Source organism: Lonchura striata, chromosome 36 (assembly GCF_050655825.1).
Source record: "Lonchura striata isolate lonStrDom1 chromosome 36, ASM5065582v1, whole genome shotgun sequence".
Classification (NCBI taxonomy): Eukaryota; Metazoa; Chordata; class Aves; order Passeriformes; family Estrildidae; genus Lonchura; species Lonchura striata.
In genome coordinates, this window is record NC_140738.1 from 11,467,337 (window position 1) to 11,487,985 (window position 20,649).

Here is a 20,649-nt window from a genome sequence, read left to right on the forward strand (position 1 = left end):
GTTGGTCACTCCGCCCCAGCTCCCCCTCACAGTTTCTCCCAACAAGTCCAATGCTGTTCATGCCCAGCAGGGTCCCTGTCCCCTGGTATCCCCGCGGTCCCCCTGGAGCCACAGCCTCCACCAAAGGATGTTCCACAGGATCCACCCCAGAGTCTGACATGGAGAAAAGGGGCCAGGGCTGTGTGACCAGGACATCAAGGACGTGGATTATCCAGGTGCCTGTGGCCTGGGTTGAGTTCCCCAGGGCAGGAAAGATGTCTGGCAGCTGGAGCAGGCTTAGGGAAGAGCCTCCAAGGTAGGGCTGGAGCCCTTGGGCTGTGAGCAGAGGCTGAGGGAGCTGGGCTTGTCCAGCCCAGAGCAGGGAAGGCTGAGGGGCTCCTCATCCCAGCCTGGCAGTGCCAGCGAGGAGGGGATGGAGAACACAGAGCCAGGCTCTTCACCGGTGGCCTGGTGGGAGACAGAAGCCAATGGGTGGAAGGGGAAAGAGGGGAGATCAGCCAGGCCAGAAGGAGATGAAATGAGTCAGGCTGGTTTCTGCATTTCCTCAGCACCAAAATCAGCCTGACCTCCCTTCTCCATCCACCACTGACAGCTTTGCACATCAGGAATTGTTTGAGCTGTTTTCCCCCCACTTCAGGATGAGCATCCTGATACAAGAACCTAACTGTGCATATATTTATCACAGAACCACGTTTGTCAGAAATTCATTCTAGCATGAAAATCACTTGTGGATGGTGGACTCATCAGACTCTGCTGGGACATTGCACATAGCTCAGGGAAGAGCGTGATTGTTATTAAATTGTGTCCTGTTCAACCATGGTCTGCTGGCCATGAAGAGAAACTTTCTGTGCCTCTGAGTCTCACCAGTTCCTGACCGCAAAGGACACAAACCTGATGAGTTGTGGTTCCCACTCCAGTGGTGGCACTTGGACCTCCCTCCATCCCCAGAGCAGAGCTCCCTTGTCCCAGAAAGTCCCTGGCAATTCAGGGATGAAGGAAGCAGGACAGGCTGTGGGGATCAGGGGCAGGGCATGGCCAGGGATTTGGGGTGGTTGTGAGCCCAGGGCAGGACCCGGCCCTTGGCCTTGGTGAACCTCATCCCATTGTCCTGGGCCCATGGCTCCAGCCTGTCCAGATCCCTCTGCAGAGCTTCCTGCCCTCCAGCACAGCCACACTTCCACCCAGCCTGGGCTCACCTGGGAACTGACTGAGGGTGCCCTCGATGGCCTCATCCAGATCAACAAAAAAGAGATTTCACTGACCTAGCCCCAGTCCTGAGCCCTGGGGACACCCCTGGATGTGACTCCATTCCTCAGCTGCTCCATTCCCAGAGCAGCCTGGGCTGAGCAGAGCTGTGGGGCCAGAGCCGGCTGGGCTGTGCTGGGGAGAGGCCCTTGGTGCTTCCCAGAGCTCAGGGCAGCTGGCAGAGCTGGCAGGGAGCTGGGCTGGGCTGGGAGAGCCTGGCACAGAAACCATCAGTGTCCATCTCAGCCTGGCTGAGCGGGCAGGGGCAGGAAGAGCACCCCAGGCTCCACAGGTTCTCTGTGTGGGAGCTGAGCTTGTGACCCCCTGAGCCCTCCCAAGTGCTGGGGCTGCACCTCCAGCTCCAGAGGAGATGTGGCAGATGGGAGCAGAGACAAATAATGCCTGGTGTACTCTTTCTTGGGTTTGCTTATACAGGTGACCTGGATCCATATGTAGATGAGGTGTTTTGTGTCAGATAACACTGGGAATGTGATAAGAATAATATTTTTTAGCTGAAAATTATATTTCACACATAATGCACAATGAGGAAAAAAATACACATAGGATCAAAAGAGCATCTGAATTTTTCAGAGGACGAGAGACTCATTTATGTTCCAGCAGCCAAACGTGCTCAAATACTTTCCTCAGGGCTTCCTTCAGATGAGAGGTGACCACCAGAGGCCAAGGCCAGCCAGAGCTGTCTGTCCTGGCAGCTTTTGTCTGGGAGAACCCTTGCATATAGGGAATTTTTCAGGGGGAATATAAATTTCGGCCATGAGCACCGGCAAAGATGGATGGTTCTTTTCCATAGGAAGGAAAGCACAGAGCCTCAGTTCTCCAGGTGTGGATGAGAGGCAGCCCTCAACATTCCAAGATCAGCTGGACCTGTCAGGTGGCCCCTGGGAGGCCAAGCCAGCCAGACCTGTTCCATGTTCCCTTGGTTTCATGGTGCTCTGCAGTGTCCCAATGTTTTGCTTGCTTATGAAGTGTGGCCCCTTCCTTCCATGAGGCCCCCAGGGTGACAATGGCCCTTGGGTTCCACAAGGCCCCACAGTATCACAATGGTCTCACAGAAAGGAAACCACAGAGCCCCTGTGTTTCAGGATCTGATGAACTCTGCAGTCACCGGAGGCCAAGGCCAGGCAGACCTGTCTGTCCTGGCAGGTTTGTCTGTGACCAACCCTTGGATATTTGAAATTGTGAATGTTGAATCCCAATTTCAGCCATTTGTGCCTGGAGGAGAAGGCCATTTCTTTTCCATAGGAAGGGAAGCATGGATCCCCTGTGTTTGGAAGGCAGGTGAGAGCCCCCCCTAAGGACGCCAAGGCCAGCCAGACCTGTCTGTAATGGCAGCTTTTGTGCAGGAGCAATCTTTGACTATAGGGCTTCTGGAGGTGGAATCCCAATTTCGGCCATGGACACCTGGCCAAAAGAAGAAGATGGATGAAGGATGAAGAGGGACAGTTGTTTTTAACAGGAATGAAAGAGCAGAGCCCCAGTGTTGCAGGGCAGAATAGGGAGACCACCAGAGGCCAAGGCAAGCCAGAGCAGTCTGTCCTGGCAGCTTTTGTCTGGGAGAAACCCTTGCATATAGGGAATTTTGGAGGAAAAATATCAATTTTGTCCATGGTTGCCTATGCAGGAGGGATGGTTCTTTTCCACAGGAAGAAAAGCACAGAGCCTCAGTGTTTGAAGGCAGGTGAGAGCCAGGTCTCAGGAAGACAAGGTCAAACAGACTTGTTGGTAATGGCAGCTTTTGTTTAGGGGCAATCCCTGGATACTGGGAATTTTGAGGGGAGAATCCCATTTTGGCCATGGATGCTTGAATGAGAAGGGCAGTTCTTTTCCATTGGAAGGAAAGCCCAGAGCCCCAGGGCTCTGTTTCAGGGGTACATGAGAAGAAACCCTCGACATGCCAAGGGCAGTTGGACCAGTCAGGCCAAGCCAACCAGACCTGTGACCTGTTCCCTTGGATCCATGGGGCCCTGCAGTGTCACACCGGCCCCTTGTTTCCATGGGGCCCTGCAGTGTCACACTGGTGGTGTCATATTGGATCCTTGGTTCCAGGAGGCCCAGATGTGTCACGCTGGCCTCTTGTTTCCATGGGGCTCCATAGTGTCACAATGGTCCCTTGCTTCCATGAGGCCTTGCAGGGTCACAGGGGTCTCCTTGGTGCCACAGGATCACAATGGACCCTTGGTTCCATGGGCACTCACAGTGTCAGAAGGGTCTCCTTGGCTCCATGGGGCCCTGCAGAGCCCCTTGGTTCAACGAGGCCTCAAAGTGTCAGAATGGCCTCCAGGATTCCAACGGCCCCCACAATGCCACAATGGACCTTTGGTTCCATGGGGTCCCACACTGTTCCATGAATCCTTAGTTCCATGGCCCCTGCAGCTCCTTGGTTCCATGGTGCCACTCAGTGTGACAGCTGCCCCTTGGCCTGCCAACACTCCATAGCGTCACAATGGCCCCTCGGTTCAATGAGGCCTTGTGGTGTCACAATGGCTCAGTGAGGCCTTTAGTGTCACAGGAGTGTCCCTGATTCCATGAGTGTTGGAACCCTGGATGCTGAAAATGTTAAACTTGCTGTGCTGAAAGGCACAGACTTGCAAGAGAACACTGCATTTGACCTGAGGCTGTGGAGAAGGCTTCCAAAATTGATTAATAGCACTGGGGTTACGGGTGCATAGTGGGTTAGAGGTGTATACTACCACAGGGTGGAAAAGTTAGAGTTTGGGGTTTTGGAACACAGTAATAAATATGAAGCAAGATGGAAGTTTTAGGGTGGAGACAGGTTCTTCTTATTTACCTTCTTCTTACCTTCTTATTCATGGGTTTGAGTGAACATGTTCCTGGGAACATGAAAAGTCCGCATTGCGGGCTTCGAGGGATCAGTTATTGGGTTAAAAGGGAAAATAATTTTGGTGTAATTTGTAACAAGAGATTATTTGGCCATTTTGTGACTTACTAATGAAAGCCGGCAGAACTCACAGTTGTGAGGCTGCAGCACTGATAAGAAACAAGAAGCACCTGAGTCTGAACACTAACTATAGTTTCAAGTACCTTCAATCCGGACCACAACACAGGTAGAAAAAACAAGCAGAGAACCCACACCTAAGGCCTGGCAGTGTGACAACAGACCATTGGTGTCACTGAGCCCCACAGTGTCACGATGGTCCCCTTGGCTCCACGAGGCTCTGAAGTGCCACAGAGGCCCTTTGGTTTCACAAGGCCTCAAAATGTAGGAATGGTCTCCATGGTTCCATGAGGCCCTGCTGGGTCACAATGGACCTTTGGTTCCAGGATGCCCCAGAGTGACACAATGGTGACACAATGGTTCCATTGGACCCTTCATCCCATGGAGACCCACAGTGTTCACTGCAGTCCCCTTGGTTCCATGAGGCCCTGCCATGCTCTCATGGCCCCTTGGTTCCAGTGGGTCCCAAAGTGTCAGAACAGTCTCCATTGTTCCATGAGGTCCCAAAAAGTCACTGTGGTCTCCTTGGTTCCACAGGGCCCCACAGTGCCACAATGGACTCTTGGCTCCATGAGGTGCCACGCTGTGTCCCAATGGCTCATGGTTCCATGAGGCCACACAGTTTAACAAAGGTCCCTTGGTTCCATGAGGCCTCCCCGTGTCACAATGGACTTGGGGTTCCATGAGCTTTCCTACTGCCAAAAACAGTCTCCCTGGTTCCACAGTGTCACCATGGTCCCTTTGTTCCATGAGGTTCCATGGCAGAACCTTGGTTCCATGGCCACCTTTGTTCCGTGTGACCTTGCAGTGTCACCATGGACCTGTGGTTCCACGAGGCCTTGCTGTGTCAGAATGGCCCCTTGGTTCCAAGAGGTTTCTCAGGGTCACAATGGTCTCCTTGGATCCGTGGTATCACAATGGACCATTGGTTCAATGTGGCCCCAGTGTGCCAAAATGGATTTTGGTTCCATGGGGTTCTGCTATGTCACCATGGACCCCTTGTTCCATGAGTTTGCACAGAGTCACAGCTGACTCCTGGGTTCTGTGAGGCCCCATGGTCACCAAATCTCTGAAATAGCAGAACAAGACTCCTTAACACTAATTTGCTATATAGGAGGTGATCATTTATTCAGGCCTTAGGTCTAGTGAGGGATAACTCCTAACCTAATGTGGACACGTAACTCTGCCAGTGTGTTGCTTATACACAGTCACTAAATGTATATTACAATTTACCCATTTCCATAAAACCCACCCCAAGTTCCCAGGTTCAGTCCTTGCTTTTTCTATCACTGCACCCTTGAGCCAGATGTCTTCTACACTTCCAATTGTCCTTGCTGGAAAAGCAGCTCCTGCATGCCTTGTTCCTGTGTTAAAAGTTCACAGGGAGGGTAAAAATGGAATTAAACCTTTTGGTATCAAGGCCAAGGCTTTGTGTGGCCAGGCAGGGGCAGCAGGAGGCAGAGCTGCCAGCAAAGGAAGGGCCAGCGAGGTGGGGCAACCGGGGGTGACGACAGCCTGCAGGGACAGAGGCGCAGGGCAGGGACACCGTGGGACAGCCTGGGCTGCAGAGGGCTCAGGGATGTGCAGCAGCTGCAAGGCCCTGACAGAGCCAACCTGTGCAGCCCTTTGGCCATGGCTGCTGGCCCTGGGCCTGAGGCCACGAGGGGACAAGTGACCCTTGCAGCCCTGGGGCCTCAGTGCCTCCTTGTCCCTGCTCAGCAGCCTGGCAGGGGCCGCCCCATGGTCCTGCCCTTGGCACTGCACATCCCCACATGCCAGTGCCCATCCCGGGAAGAGCCCTGAGCAATGAGGGAGGGACAGGATCTGCCTTGCCAGGGGCTGGGGCTCAGGCCTGGGCCCTTTGCATTCCTGAAACACATCCAGGTTTGCTCAGCACCAGAGACACCTTTCCCTTGATTGTCCCCAGCTGTCATCACTACCTCCCATGTTCTGCTCTGACTGGAACCTGGGGACACTTTCTCAGTCGTGTCCCTCAGTGGGACCCATTAAAACTTCAAGAAATTTTGGAGTTTTAATTTAACTTTGAGTTCTTGAGAAGTTTTTTGAAAACATGCTCAGGGACTGAGTCTGATGTAAACAACACCAAAGCCCTGAGAGGGTCATTAAAGTTTTCCTATTCCAGTTGTGGAGAAAGATTTCAAAATGCTTTTAAGAAATACACATTCCCGTTTTAAAGGGTGTATTTTATTACATTTCTCTTTAGGTCAGAGGCGATTGCAGCATTCTGTGAGTGATATTGACCCAGGGTCTCCCCTCAGGAGCTCTGGCCTCCTCAGAGAAGCTGTGCCCTGAGCTCTGGCCCAGCGTGGACAACCTTGCTGCACATTGCCCCAGCCCATCCTGTCTGTCCTCACTCACCTGGGACCTGCTGTGCCTGCAGAGCTGGCTGCACCCAGCCTAAGAGGGGCTTTCCCTTTTTCTATGTTTGAAGCAATCTAAAACCCCTGAGTTTCCCATGAAAACAGACACCCTCCTCAGGTGTGTGCCAGCCCAAGGTGCCACCAAAACCACTCCAGACCGGCCCTGGGCCAGCTGTGAGGGTGGATCATCAGCCCCAGCTGCACTGGGCACTGCAAGGGGCTGTGGCCATGGGCACTGCACTGACCCCACTGCTGGGTTTGGCTGCCACGGCAGCCCTGAGAAATTAAACTGTCCTTGGAAACACTGGGGAGGACTGGGACATACTGGGGAACACTGGGAATGCTGTGGGAGACACTGGGACACAGTGGGAGTGATGCTGTGGAGGACTGGGACAGCCTGGGAACATGACGAATGCTGGTGGGGAATCTGGGTGGACTGGGATGGACTGTGGGGGTACACTGGGACAGACTGGGACATACTGGGAGTGAAACTGGGAGTGAAACTGGGGGATACTGGGACAAACTAGGGACATTGTGGGGAAGATTGGGCAACACTGGGGCATACTGGGGATGACATTGGGAGGAACTGTGAGGGCCTGGGAATGAACTCAGGTGTATTGGGAGGCACTGGGCTGTGCTGGGAGGGACTGCAGGGGCACTGGGGTTTGTACTGGGCTGTACTGGGGATGAACTGGGCTGTGCTGGGAGGGTCTTGAAGGGTTGAATGGGCTGTTCCCGCCCCCGCCGCCTTCCATTGGCCGAGGCTCCCGCCCATCATCATTGCCTCCAATCAGCGCCAGGGATCATGACTTTGGGGGCGGTGCCTGGAGTCTGCGCCATCTTTTCTTTTGCCTACAACTCCCGTCATGCTCTGCGGCCCTATAGAGCCCCATTAAAGCCGGGACTACAACGCCCGTCATGCCCCGCGCTCCACAGAACCCCGGTACCGCCCCCATCTCTCCCGTCAGTGTCCCCCAGACCCTCCGGGACCCCCAAGTGCCCCTCAGCGCCCATTCGGGACCCCCCAAAAGCGTCCTCGGATCCCCTGAGTGCTCCCAGCCCCACAGGTGCCCGGTACAGCCACTTCTGGGAATTCCTCTCCTCTCATCCCCCGCGGCCCTAGAGCCCCTCAGAACACAGTTCCGCGCCTAAAATTCCTGCCGCGCCCTGCGCCCTGAGGAACCCGGTTAAATCTCCCCAAGCTCCCCCGAGTGTTCCCCGGACCCCGAAGGGCCCCAAATTCCCCTCGCTGACCTCCAGGGCCCCGGACCCCCGAGTGCTCCCCCGGACCCCGAACTGCCCCTCAGGATCCCTGAGTGCCCCTCCAAGCGCCCGCCCGGCTCCCCCAGGGGCCCCCAGACCCTCAAGTTCTCTCTGAATTCCCTCCCCAGACACAAAACTGCCCCAAATGTGCCCAGAAATGTCTCCGTGGGCCCCAAAGTGGCCGCTTTCACCCTGTCTGTGAACATAATAAAAATGATGGCAAAAATAATAAAAATAAAGAAAATTAGAATAAAGAGGGCAAAATCAATAGCCAATAGTGGTCAATGGATTAATGAAAGGAATTGTGTTACCTAGAACCAATGACCAATGATTTCTTGGTTGCAAAACCCATATAGAGATTTTTTTTATACAAGCATTAAAATAAAATAATAATAAAGTAATGGATAATATTTTTATGCATAAGCAAAATAAAATTTAAACTGTTATTCAGCTAAAATTAATTTATTAAATTCATTTAATTAAAATATAACTACATTTTAATTATGAAATAGAATGCATAATTTTTAAAAATGTTTTGGGATGTCTGTCCCAGGTGGGCAATATCTGGGGGTAAGGGGCATGTGGTAAATGGATGTGATTCATGCTGAAGGCAAGATGTATTCAATTGTCATCTGTTAGAGGTTGGTTCACTGCATTGCTTATTTTATCTTTTTATTTTCTTCCCTCATAAAGAACTGTTATTCCTGCTCCCATATTTTTGCCTGAGAGTCGCCCTTAACTTCAAATTTATAGCAATTCAGAGGGAGGGAGTCTACATTTTTTTTCCCATTTCAGGGGAGGCTCCTGCCTTCCTTAGCAGACTCCTGTCTTTGCAAACCAAGACAGATTTTGGCACCCAACGTGCGGCTCGAGGGCACAGGAACAAAAAAGGGAATAACAGTTCTTGAGTAAACCAATTTTTGTGTGCTGCTACAGAAACCTCGTTCAGCGGCACCCTGTGCTCCAGCCTGCCCTGGTTTGGGTGGCACGGAACCGTGGCTGCATTTCTCCATTTGCAGGCCCTGATCTAAACACGGCTCCTACAGCCAAGGCTGCTGTGGCTGCTCTCCAGTTTGTTTCATGGGTGAATAAGGGGAAGAATTCATGGATCTTTAACTTCCTCTGGGAAACAGGCACATGGATTCACAGCTGTCACACACTGACTGTGTGCTTTTGGGGTTACTTTAATAGTGGCACCTACTGTGAGGAAATGACACCGGGGGAAATTTTCTCCCAAGCCTTTAACCATCTCTTTGGGGCTGCCCCACCAGTTTGTGAAGGGCTCAGATCCACTCCAAATACCAATGATCTCATACAGGGGCTGTGTTGCTGTTAGCCCTGTTCTATTTGGCACTGAGAGACAAGGGAAGATTAACCTGGATAACCACCCTGACACCCAGCCCAGAACCTGACACGGCCCCAGAGACCAGGGATGCTGCTGCCCCAGAGCCTGACCCTGCCCCACAGCCACCCCAGATATGAACCACCCAGACTGGGGGGGGGGTCTGGTGAGGAGATGCAGGAGATGCTGAAGGAGTGCATTCCGCAGCTGGTGAGAAGCCCTCCCCCTGCCCCAAAAAAGGAGAGTCTGATGGGGCAGCAGTGGAACCCACAGATGTTACAACTGTCCAGGTTCAGCTGAACCACAAAGGCAGCCACAGCCAGCAGCAGTCGCCCCTGTAGAAACAAGGAGGTCTAAGATGGAATCAGAGCACCCAGATAAGGGAAGGCCCTCACAACCCATAGGGGAGCCAGAGGTTGTGATCATCATCGAGTCCCTGACGTACAAAAGTCTCTGTAACCTGCACAAGGACATTGAACGACGGAGACGTGAGGCTTATACAACCTGACTGCTTCAAGACTGAGACCTCATGGGTACAGGTGTCCAGCTGGATGGTGGTGAGGCAAGGAATTTGGGACCCTTAACCCAAGACTCAGGTATGAATCAGATTTTTGTAAGGGAGCCAGGGTCCCTTTCCCTCTGGGAGCGGATTTTAATGAGTGTCAGAGAGAGGTTTGTCCACGGGGAGAGAATGCAGGAGCACCAGCATAGAATGTGCTGGAAAACCCTTGAGGAAGGGATCCAACAGCTGAGGGAAGTGGCAGCATTGGAGGTACTCTTTGGGAGGGATGGACAGCATGATAATGACCCCAACAAGGTCAGGGGCACAGGGCAAATGCTGTGGAGTCTGGCAAGGCTGGGGCCGTCTCAGTACACCACCTTCACTGCCACGATTAATGCCGATAACAGCCGAGAGACAGTGGGCTCTGCTGCCAACAGCTGAGAAATTGTGAGAGTATGATCCATGGCCCAGTGCAGGCTCATGGCTCTGCTGTGGGCAAGGAACTCAAAGAGGAGATGAGGGAGATGAGGGAGGAGGTGAGGAGGAACAGTTCCCACATTGCCCCAGTGCGAGTCACAGGCCCCAAAGTCAGAGCCCAACGTTCCCCAGCCAGAGAGAGAGGGTACACCCCACGGGCTGGCCTGGGGTTCTTTCTGTGTGACCATGGGGAAGACATGGGAAGGTGGGATGGGAAACCCATTTCTGTCCTGGCAGCGTGGGTGTGTCAGCTCAAGGAGGGAAGCACTGACTGAGGGAATTCCAGTAAAGTGAAGGCAGCCTCAACCTCCCATGACCGTGCTTCCGAGTATGATTTGTCAGATCACCTTTAAAGTACCTCTACCATGTATGCCTAGGAAAAAAATTTTATCCAGGGCTAGAGGGGCCCTGCCTCTATCCAGGGAGAGGCACGGGAAAACTGGATCTTTTGGTCAGTGTGGATCCGATGGCCTGGCACATCAGAGCCACAAAAATATAAAGCCTTAGCTGATACTGGTGCACAGTGTACCCCAATGCCATCGGGACATGTGGGGCAGAACCTGTTTCCATTGCCGGGGTGACAGGGGGATCACAGCAATTGACCCTGTTGGGAGCCAAGGTGAGCCTGGCTGGGAATGAGCAGCAGAAACATCCATTGTGACCGGCCCAGAGGCCCCGTGTGTTCTGGGCATAGACTTCCTCCAGAACGGCTGTTACAGAGACCCAAAGGGACTCAGGTGGGCTTTTGGCATAGCTGCTGCAGAGGCAGAGGACATTAAGCAGTTGAACACCTTGCCTGGACTGTCAGAGAACCTATCTCCAGTAGGACTCCTGAGGGTGGAAGAGCTACGAGTGCCAATTGCCACCTCGACAGTGCAGGGCCAGCAGTATTGAACGAATCGGGATGTTGTGATCCCCATCCACAGAATGATCCGTGAGCTGGAGAGTCAAGGGGTGGTCAGTAAGGCCCACTCACCCTTCCACAGCCCCATCTGGCCTGTGCACAACTCTGACAGAGAATGGAGGTTGACTGTAGACTATTGTGGCTTGAATGAAGTGACTCCACTGCTGAGCGCTGCTGTGCTGGACATGCTGGAACTCCAGCACAAGCTAGAGTGCAAGGCAGCAAAGTGGTACGCCCCTGCTGACATTGCTAACACGTTTTTCTCCATTCCTCTGGCAGCAGAATGCAGGCCTCAGTTTGCTTTCACCTGGAGGGGCGTGCAGTACTCCTGGAACTGACTGCCCCAGGGGTGGAAACACAGCCCCACCATCTGCCATGGACTGATCCAGGCTGCACTGGAAAAGGGTGAGGCTCCAGAACACTTGCAATACATCAACGGCATCATTGTGTGGGGGAACACGGCAATGGAAGTGTTTGAGAAAGAAGAGAGGATTGTCCAAATTCTGCTGGAAGCTTTGCCATCAAGAAGAGCAAAGTCAAGGGACCTGCCTGAGAGATCCAATTCCTTGGGTAAAGTGGCAAGATGGACAGAGTCAGATTCCAACTGAGGTCATCAATAAGATCACCGTGATGTCTACCCAGCACCAAGAAGGAAACACAAGCTTTCCTAGGTGCCATAGGTTTTTGGAGAATGCCCATTCTCAAGTACGGCCAGATTTTGAGCCCTCCCTACCTGGTCGCCCACAAAAAAAAAACAATTTCCACTGGGGCCCTGAGCAGCAACAAGCTTTCACCCAGATCAAGCAGGAGATTGCTCATGCTGTAGCTCTTGGCCCAGTCAGGACAGGACCAGATTTCAGAAGTGTCTTCAAAGTGGATAGACTATATTGAAAACAATACAGAGACAATTGTTTTGTCCTTTTAACTTTTCCTACTTATATCTTGATATCAGCAATATCCAATTAATATTGACCCCCAGCACCTTGTTATGCAATCTGAATACATATGAAAATCATGATCCTTCATGGCTGACAATCAATAACACTTTGTCCCTACCCACCCCCCACCATTTCCCTCATCCAACCCCTGGCATTCCTATGGATCAGGAATGTTGTGGCCAGAAGGACCAGGGCAGTGATTCTTCACCTGCGAGACAGAGTGAAAATTTAACAGGGTAGAAATCCATTTGGATTTCGGTGAAATGTGCTCCTTTGAGCTTGCTAACATGAGTGAAATATTCTGTTTAGTCTGGTAACTGCAGCACTAGCAAAGTTGCCCCAGCTAAAGAGAAAGAATGCAAATTTCCACACTAAAAAGAGATAAGAAAGACTCCTCGGGCCTTTAAACAGACCATGCAGAGTGACCCAGGAGTTCTTTCTGTACTTTCTGACAAAAACAAGTGTAACTAGCTCTAAGTGTAACATTAAATCATCAGAATGAATATGCATGAACCTATTGTGAAATTCAATGCCTATGGAAATTAATTAAGGGTAATAAAAAAGTTTTGGGACTTCTTAGGGGTGTGCATGTCCATTGAAGGGCGATGAGTCCCTACATGTGTCCAGTGCTGCAAATAAACATACCATTCCCTACAAATCTTTATTGGAATTGTGGGGTTTTTATTTTTCATCCATGTTTCACCTGTGCTGGGCACTGGTTGGGCAGCACCTTGAGTGCTGGGTCCAGTTCTGGGGTCCCCAATTTAGGAAGTGTCGGAATCCAGGACACTGCAGCACCAAGGGAATCAACAGGGCACTCTGAGGCCTCATGGAACCAAGAGGCCACTGTGACCCTGCAGGGCCTTGTGGAACCATGCAGAGCTTTGTGACAGAGCAGGACCTCGTGTCATGATGGGGCCACTGTGACCCTGCAGAGCCCCATGGAACTGAGGGGCCAGTGCTGCCCCTCAGGAACTCACGGAATGCAGGAAACATGTTTGACACTGTGGTGGCCCTTGGGACCAAGAGGCCATTGTGCCACTGTGGAAGCAAGGAGAGCATTGCTGCCCTGCCAGACCTCATGGAACCAAGAATCCACTGTGACACTGCAGGGCCTTGGGGACCACGGTGACATTGTGCCACTGCAGGGCCCAAGGATCCAAGGGACTTTGTGACACCAAGGGATCCCATGGAACCAAAGGGACATTGTGACACTGGGAGGCCTCATGGAATCATGGAGACCATTGGGACACTCTGGGGCCTCATGGAACCCTGGTGATACGAGGTTGTCTGGGAGTGTTGATCTGCTGGAGGGTAGGAGGGCTCTGCACATGGCCCTGAACAGGCTGGATCCAGGGCCCAAATCCAACAAGGTGAGTTTTAACAAGTCCCAGTGCTGGGTCCTGCACTTTGGCCACAACAACCCCTGCAGTGCTACAGGCTGGGGACAGAGTGGCTGGACAGCAGCCAGGCAGAAAGGGACCTGCAGGGACTGATGGACAGCAGGCTGGACATGAGCCAGCAGAGTGCCCAGGTGGCCAAGACGGCCAATGGCTCCTGGCCTGGATTAGAAATGGTGTGGCCAGCAGGAGCAGGGCAGTGATTCTTCCCCTGTGCTGGGCACTGGTTAGGCAGCACCTTGAGTGCTGTGTCCAGTTCTGGGCCCCCAATTAAGGAAGGACATGAAGGGGATGGAGCATGTCCAGAGAAGGGCAACAAGGCTGGTGAGGGGTCTGGAGCACAAGTCCTGTGAGGAGCGGCTGAGGGATCTGGGTTTGTTGATATTGGAGAAGAGGAGGCTCAGGGAAGAAATGGTGGTGTCAGGGCACACGTTGGACTTGATGATATCCAAGGTCTTTTCCAACCTTGCTGGTTCTGTGATTCTCTGAAACCACCCTTGGAGCAGTTGCGGGAGCAGCCCTGGGCCTCCTCTTCAGAAGCTCCAGAAGCCCAGGTCCCTCAGCTTCTCCTCACAGCCCCAAAGCCCATCCTGTCAGTCCTGCAGAGCCTCTGCAGCTCCTCCTCACTGCCCAGAACAGGGAGCCCCAGAGCCAGACACAGAAGCCCAGATGTGCCCCCCTGGCCTGGGGTGCCTCTGGCAAGGGAGCAGCACCAGGCACTGCAGGAGCCTGCAGACAATTCCTGCAGCACTTGTGGGATGATCCTGCTCCCCAAGAGATGTTCCCATGGTGCCAAGTCAGGAACTGCAATGGGGAGTGGGGCCAGAGAGGAAAGGGCAAACAAGGATGGGCTGTGTGCAGGGGAGGGAACAGGGGTGCGCAAGAGGAAGGAATCTGGACCAGGGAAGAGTAAAGAAAGCAAAGGGGAAGCCAAGGAAATGCTCAGGGCAGTTTGGGGGTGGCTGCCAGGCAGCCCTGGCTCTGAGCAGCAGCGTCTGCAGTGGGACAGGAAACTCCCAGCTGATGGGAACAAACTTTCTGGCTGACTGCAGAGGCCAGGACAAAGCTGAGTGGTTTCCCTGGCGTCCCCCAGCCCTTCCTGGCTTCAGGGGCTGATGGCATTTGTGCTGCCTCAGGTTCATGTCCCCACAGCACCAGCATGGGGGTGCTCCCACCTGCTGTGTGCAATGCAAACAGGGGCTGCTGAGCCAGTGCTGCCGTGTCTGTGCCTGCAAGGATGCGGCACCTCTGTGAGCTGGGGGAGACGCCAGGGCTGCAGAGGGGGGATGTTGTTGGCAGCTCCCTGAGGACGCTCTGGGACGCTGCCCTGGGCTGTGCAGCGCACTGGGGATGGATCAGCCCCTGCTCTGCTGCTCCTTCCCATCTCTCCCAGGGCCCTTGCAGAGCACCAGCCATGCTGTTTGCCCCCAGCCTGCCCACGGCCAGCCTGGGGCTGCTCACGGGGGTTTTCTGTGCTGAGCATTGGCCTGGCCGTGTTCCTGAGAGAGCCTGGGCAAGGAGCCTGGAGCCCCCAGGCCCTGGCCTGAGGCGTCAGCGCTGCCCCAGCAGTGCCCATGGCCTGTCCCTGCTGCAGCCCCGGCACTGCCACCCCCAGGACTGTGCCCGGCCCCGAGAGCACTCAGGCCCTGCAGCAACACCAGGGCCACCAGGGCAGCGGGGCAGGGCCACGGGAGCAGCACTGGCAGCACCAAGTGCTGCTGCTCCTGGGCACAGCTGCTGTGCCAGCACTGATCTGCCCCAGCTCTGCACACAGACATTGCTGCTGCAGCTCCAGAGAAGGCAACAAAAGGGCATCTCTGCAGAAAACTCTGCTGGGACATCCTTTAGTTCCTTTAAAGCCAGTGATAGTACAACCCCTCATTGACACAGTCTGTGGGCACAGGGAACATGGAGGGAAACAAAATGAGAAATGGCATAAGAAATGACATTTATTGTGGACACTTCACAAAAAGTTAAACAAAGAAAAAGAAGCTCCAAATTTGAACCAACAGGAAGTATCTAAGATGACTTTTATTACATGTGATTGGAGAAATTTTTCAGCAGTTTAATGTTCCTGAAAGCATCCAGTCATCAGTCTCCTCACTGCAGCCTTGAGCTCCTGGTTCCTCAGGCTGTAGATGAGGGGGTTCAGTGCTGGAGGCACCACTGAGTACAGAACTGACAGGGCCAGATCCACGGATGGGGAAGACATCGAGGGGGGCTTCAGGTAGGCACATGTGCCAGTGCTGAGGAACAGGGAGACCATGGCCAAGTGAGGGAGGCAGGTGGAAAAGGCTTTGTGCTGTCCCTGCTCACAGGGGATCCTCAGCACAGCCCTGAAGATCTGCACATAGGAGAAAACAATGAACACAAAACAACCAAATGCCAAGCAGGCACTGACAGCAATGAGCCCAAGTTCCCTGAGGTAGTATTTGGAGGAGGAGAGCTTGAGGATCTGTGGGATTTCACAGTAGAACTGACCCAGGGCATTGCCATGGCACAGGGGCAGGGAAAATGTATTGGCTGTGTGCAGCAGTGAATAGAGAAAGGCACTGGCCCAGGCAGCTGCTGCCATGTGGGCACAAGCTCTGCTACCCAGGAGGGTCCCGTAGTGCAGGGGTTTGCAGATGGACACGTAGCGGTTGTAGCACATGATGGTCAGGAGGGAAAGCTCTGCTGAGATGAAGAGCATGAAGAAAAAGAGCTGTGCAGCACATCCTGTGTAGGAGATGTTTCTGGTGTCCCAGAGGGAATTGTGCATGGCTTTGGGGACAGTGGTGCAGATGGAGCCCAGGTCGCTGAGGGCCAGGTTGAGCAGGAAGAAGAACATGGGCGTGTGCAGGTGGTGGCCACAGGCTACGGCACTGATGATGAGGCCGTTGCCCAGGAGGGCAGCCAGGGAGATGCCCAGGAAGAGGCAGAAGTGCAGGAGCTGCAGCTGCCGCGTGTCTGCCAGTGCCAGCAGGAGGAAGTGGCTGATGGAGCTGCTGTTGGACATTTGCTGTGGCTGCACATGGGCACCTGTTCATGGAGAAAGGACAGGGACAAGTCAGGAGAAGCTGCTTGGAGCCAAACCTGGGCCATTCCCTGCAGCCTGTCCTGCTGGGACTCACCCTGCCTTGTTCCTGCTCTGGGAAATCCTTCACCCAGGTCCCTGCCTGAACTCCAGTTATGCTGGCTGAGTGTGGCAGGAGCAGCCAGGGCTGTGCATGGGGGCTCTCAAGGAGCCATCCCTGCCCTGCTGCCCTGGGTTTGTGGCCATGTGGCACAGGGACAAGGCTGGATATTCAGGATTTTTCAGGTGAATCACTCCTGATGCAGAAAGGTTTGGTAGCATCTACATTCAGACTCCTAAAGGAATTTCACTTTATTTCTAAAGGAAATAGATGGCAGGAGTTGGTTTTAGGAATTGTTTTCCTACCCACTCATCATTCCTGGCTCCTGGAGGTCATAAATCTCCAGCATTCCTTCTGCACTCAGAGTTTGCCAATGAGAGATATGAGAGGCAAAGGATTCCCTGTGGCTGAGGGAAGGTGAGGGGCTGGATGGGCTTGTTCCCCCAGCACTGCTCTGTTCAGCCCCCTCTACTTCCCTGAGCATCTCCCTGGGCCTGGACATCCCCTCCTGAGAGGTGCCTTGTCCCTGCCAGCGCTCACAGAGCCCATCCCACCCTGTGTGCCCTGGGCCCGGCCCTACAGAAACCTGCCTATGTGCAGGGCCCTGGCTGGGGCAGGCTCTGTGTGCAGCTGGGCAAGGGCAGCTCAGGAGAGCCCTGCTGGGCCCTGCAGAGGTGATGCTGCTGCTGCCCAGGGCTGAGGAGGGGCTGAAGGCCCTTTGGGAGGCTCCCAGCAGAGACACTGACCAGCCAAAGTCACAGTTCTGGAGTCTCTGTAAATGTTCAAACATTCCTTTGATGATCCTGTGTGTCCCTTTAAACTCACAATGTTCTGTGATTCTGATTCTGCGATTACAATTTCTGTTCTGCTTCTCTCATCCCCCTGTCATCTATAATCAAAAGAGAAAAAAAAAACCCTTGCCGCAGTGTTAGAACAGTAAATTAAAAGCCAGACCTTTATTAGAAGCTCCCAGGTGTCCCAGTGGGGATGGGGGACACTTGGCCCTGATTTCAACAATTTACTAAGGTTAATTAATTAGGACATTTAAAATGAACATCCAGTAGGATATTCAGTTTCCACAGTTACACACCCTGGATCAGCCCATTGGAGTAGATCCAAGGGCTTCTTTGCCCCACTTTAGTTATGACTACTCACATTATTGTCAAAAACCAAAATGTTATTCTTGCAGGTCCTCTTCCTCATAATAAGACTATGCAGTATTTCAGGAATGTATTTAGATAGTCAGCTTATTGTTGTACAATCTAAGAGATAGGTAGGAAACAGTCAGTTAAGAATTACCATTATGTAAGCACATAATAGTAATTTAACAGAGTTAATTAAGAGTTTAATAAGTAAAGTAAGGATTATATTTGTATAACAATAAAATAGTAATTTGCAGAGCTATGAATATATGGAAAATGTATAAAAATCAAAGATCTTTTTGTCATGATCCCAAATTTCCCATCTTGCTCCAAGCAGGAAATTGAAAACACTCTCACGAAAGCTCCTGATCTTTACAGCAATCCCAGGCTTACCTTCTTTGGGAAGTGTCCTCTGGAGCTGTGCCCAGGCTGGTCTGGAGCTGGGAGCAGCCCTGCCCCAGCCAGCCCCTCTCAGCAGCAGCACCTGCCCTGCTCAGGGTGGCTCCTTCCCCCCACAGCTCCTGGCCAGTGCTGGGAGCAGCTCCAGGGCCGGCTGAGAGCTGTCCCTGGCAGGCAGCAGAGTCCCTGGCCCAGCACAGCGCCCTGGGCTGCAGGACCCTGCTCTGCAGGACAGCCCTGAGCACCCCTGGCTGCTCTGCACAGGAGATGAGCAGAGAATGCACTCACAGGGTCTGTAGGCATTGGCATGTTCCAGCTTTAGGAGATCTCTCCAGGAGCTGCAGCTGCATTGTCCTGCAGCCAGAGGTTCCTGTGCCAAGGGCTGGCAGTGATTCTGCCCCAGGCACTTCTCAGTCCCTTCCCAGCCCTGACTGATTGAAGCTCTCTGTGCCTCTGTGCTGTGCCCGGGCTGGCTGCAGGCAGTGCCCCAGCCCTGCTGGGCTGGGAGAAGAGCTGCTCAGCAAGAGAAATGTGCTTTTGAAGCTCTGCTTGGTTACCAGGATCACCCTCTGTGCCAGGAGCCCGGCCCAGCTCAGCAGCACAGACACAGCACAAGGACTTTAATGACCCTCTGGGGCTTTGTGCTCAGGCCCTGAGCATCAGGCCCTGAGAGGGAGCTGCAGAAAACTCTCCAGAACTCCAAGTCACAATCCAACTCCAAAGTTTCTTGGACTTTTAATGGGTCCCACTGAGGGACATGAATGAGAAAGTGTCCCCAGGCCCCAGGCAGAGCAGAGAACTGGAGGCACTGATGGCAGGTGGGGACAAAGAGAAGCCAAGTCTTGGTGCCCTGGGGCACAACAGGGTCTGTGCCACCAAGGGCTGTGAGGAGACACCTTGTCCTGAGGCCCTGGGGCCTCCTGGCACAGCCCCAGCCAGGCTGGGCACTGTCAGCCCCTGGTCCTGCCCTCAGCATCCCCCCCCCAGCCCACATCCCAGTGGCCTCAAGGATCTGCTGGAAGGAGTCCCTGGGGAGCCTTGGTCAGGAATGGCCCTGGGGGCTCCTTCATGCTCCCAGGGACTGCAGGTTTTTCAAAGGACTTTGGCTTTTGCTTTTGCCTTGGAGTCTCTGAGAGGTTTCTGCAATCATGGCTTCCAATTATCTGCTTTAATTAGTCCCTGGAGAGGCTTTTTCAGGAACAACACTCAGTGGGGCCCATTAATGCTTCAAGGTACTTCAGTTCTTTTAAGGTACTTGGTGTTTGCCTTTTGCTACAGACTGTCAGAGGTTTGTGCATTCATGGCCCCAATTATCTGCTTTAATGAGTCTCTTGAGAGCTTTGTACTTACACTTAGTGGGGCTCATGAATACTTTGAGATTCTTAACTTTTATAAGATACTTTGGAGTTTCCTTTCCACATTGACAGTTCTTTGTGCCATTTTGAGTCTCTGAGAGGTTTTTGTGCCATCCTGGCCTCCAGTTCTCTCCTCCAAGGACTCCATGAAGAGCCTGTGGTATAGATGGACCTTTGTGGTTCCCATTAATGCTTTAGACTCCAAACACTTTGGGGTTTTCCTCTGACTTTGACTCCGGGAAAGGTTTGTGCAATCTCCTCTCAGGTCCTGAGGTTCCAGGGCTCAGGTCCAAATGTACCACTGGGCTCATTAGGATCAAGCAAATCCTGACAAACCATGGCTCTGCCTCAATTTCTCTCTGCTCTCGTGCAGTTTGTCAGGAAGTTTCTGTAGTGGTTTTGGTTCACCAATTTGAGATTTCTTGGCCAATGCATCAATTAGTGTGGTGGCTTCAGTGTTGGCTAATTACCAGTGCACTCACTAGAATATTCTTACTCATTTCCTGCTGTGAGATAGGATTAGGAGAAAGGAAAAGTGGGCTCAAAACCTTAAAAGAGTGTCAAGAAAAGTTTGTTAAGAGAAACTAAATGAAAGAGTAATAAGAATCTGAACAAAATTTTCAGAACACTTCCCCTCTCCATACAACCTGACAATATAGAGGCAAAACCTGAAATTTTCAGTCAGTTTACCACCTCTAGAATATTCTAATCTTTCTTCAGTTCACATCAGGAGAGAAGTACCTCTTGTTAATGTTATGGAGAATTCTCCACAAGAAAACAGTTATCTCATGGCTTTTCATTTCCACAAATAGCAGCTGCCTGGAGAAATCTGCAATCGTGAACTCCCTCCCATCTTTTTCCACCTTTTCCCACAGCTGTGCTTATGGGCCATGCAAGTTATGGGGTATTAGTTTTGAGATGAGTTGTTTAAGAACAAAGGTTCTCTTCGTCTCTTTCTGAAATCATCTTCATCTCTGGGAACAGAGGTCTTCTTCTCTACCTGAGGGCACAGGGTTTCATCACTGTTCTCCCTTTCTCTGTTCAAACTTCTCATTGGAGATCACAGCTACTGCAAGATTTTCTTACTTTAGCACGGAGGCCTTTGCTGAAACAAGTCATCTCCCCATACTTTTCAATGCCTTACTGGGAAAAAGAGAGTCTGATGTATCAATGACATCCTTCTCCATAGCTTCAGCAGAGGATTCCAG

At 52.6% G+C, this 20,649-nt stretch overlaps 1 protein-coding gene and 1 pseudogene across 2 annotated transcripts in view; both read right to left on the reverse strand.

Moving 5' to 3' along the window:
- Window positions 1–20,649, reverse strand: part of LOC146764162 (uncharacterized) — a 233,780-nt pseudogene that overhangs the window by 61,503 nt on the left and 151,628 nt on the right. The gene's annotated exons all lie outside the window — the stretch shown is intronic.
- On the reverse strand, window positions 15,153–16,427 carry LOC146764166 (olfactory receptor 14J1-like). The gene has a single exon (XM_085565590.1). It carries the CDS (start codon window positions 16,425–16,427, stop codon window positions 15,495–15,497), a length of 933 nt encoding a protein of 310 aa, XP_085421716.1. The 3' UTR covers window positions 15,153–15,494.

Excerpts from the sequence above, each read along its gene's own strand:
- LOC146764166 (XM_085565590.1), bottom strand. The coding sequence starts at position 16,427 with ATGTCCAACAGCAGCTCCATCAGCCACTTCCTCCTGCTGGCACTGGCA.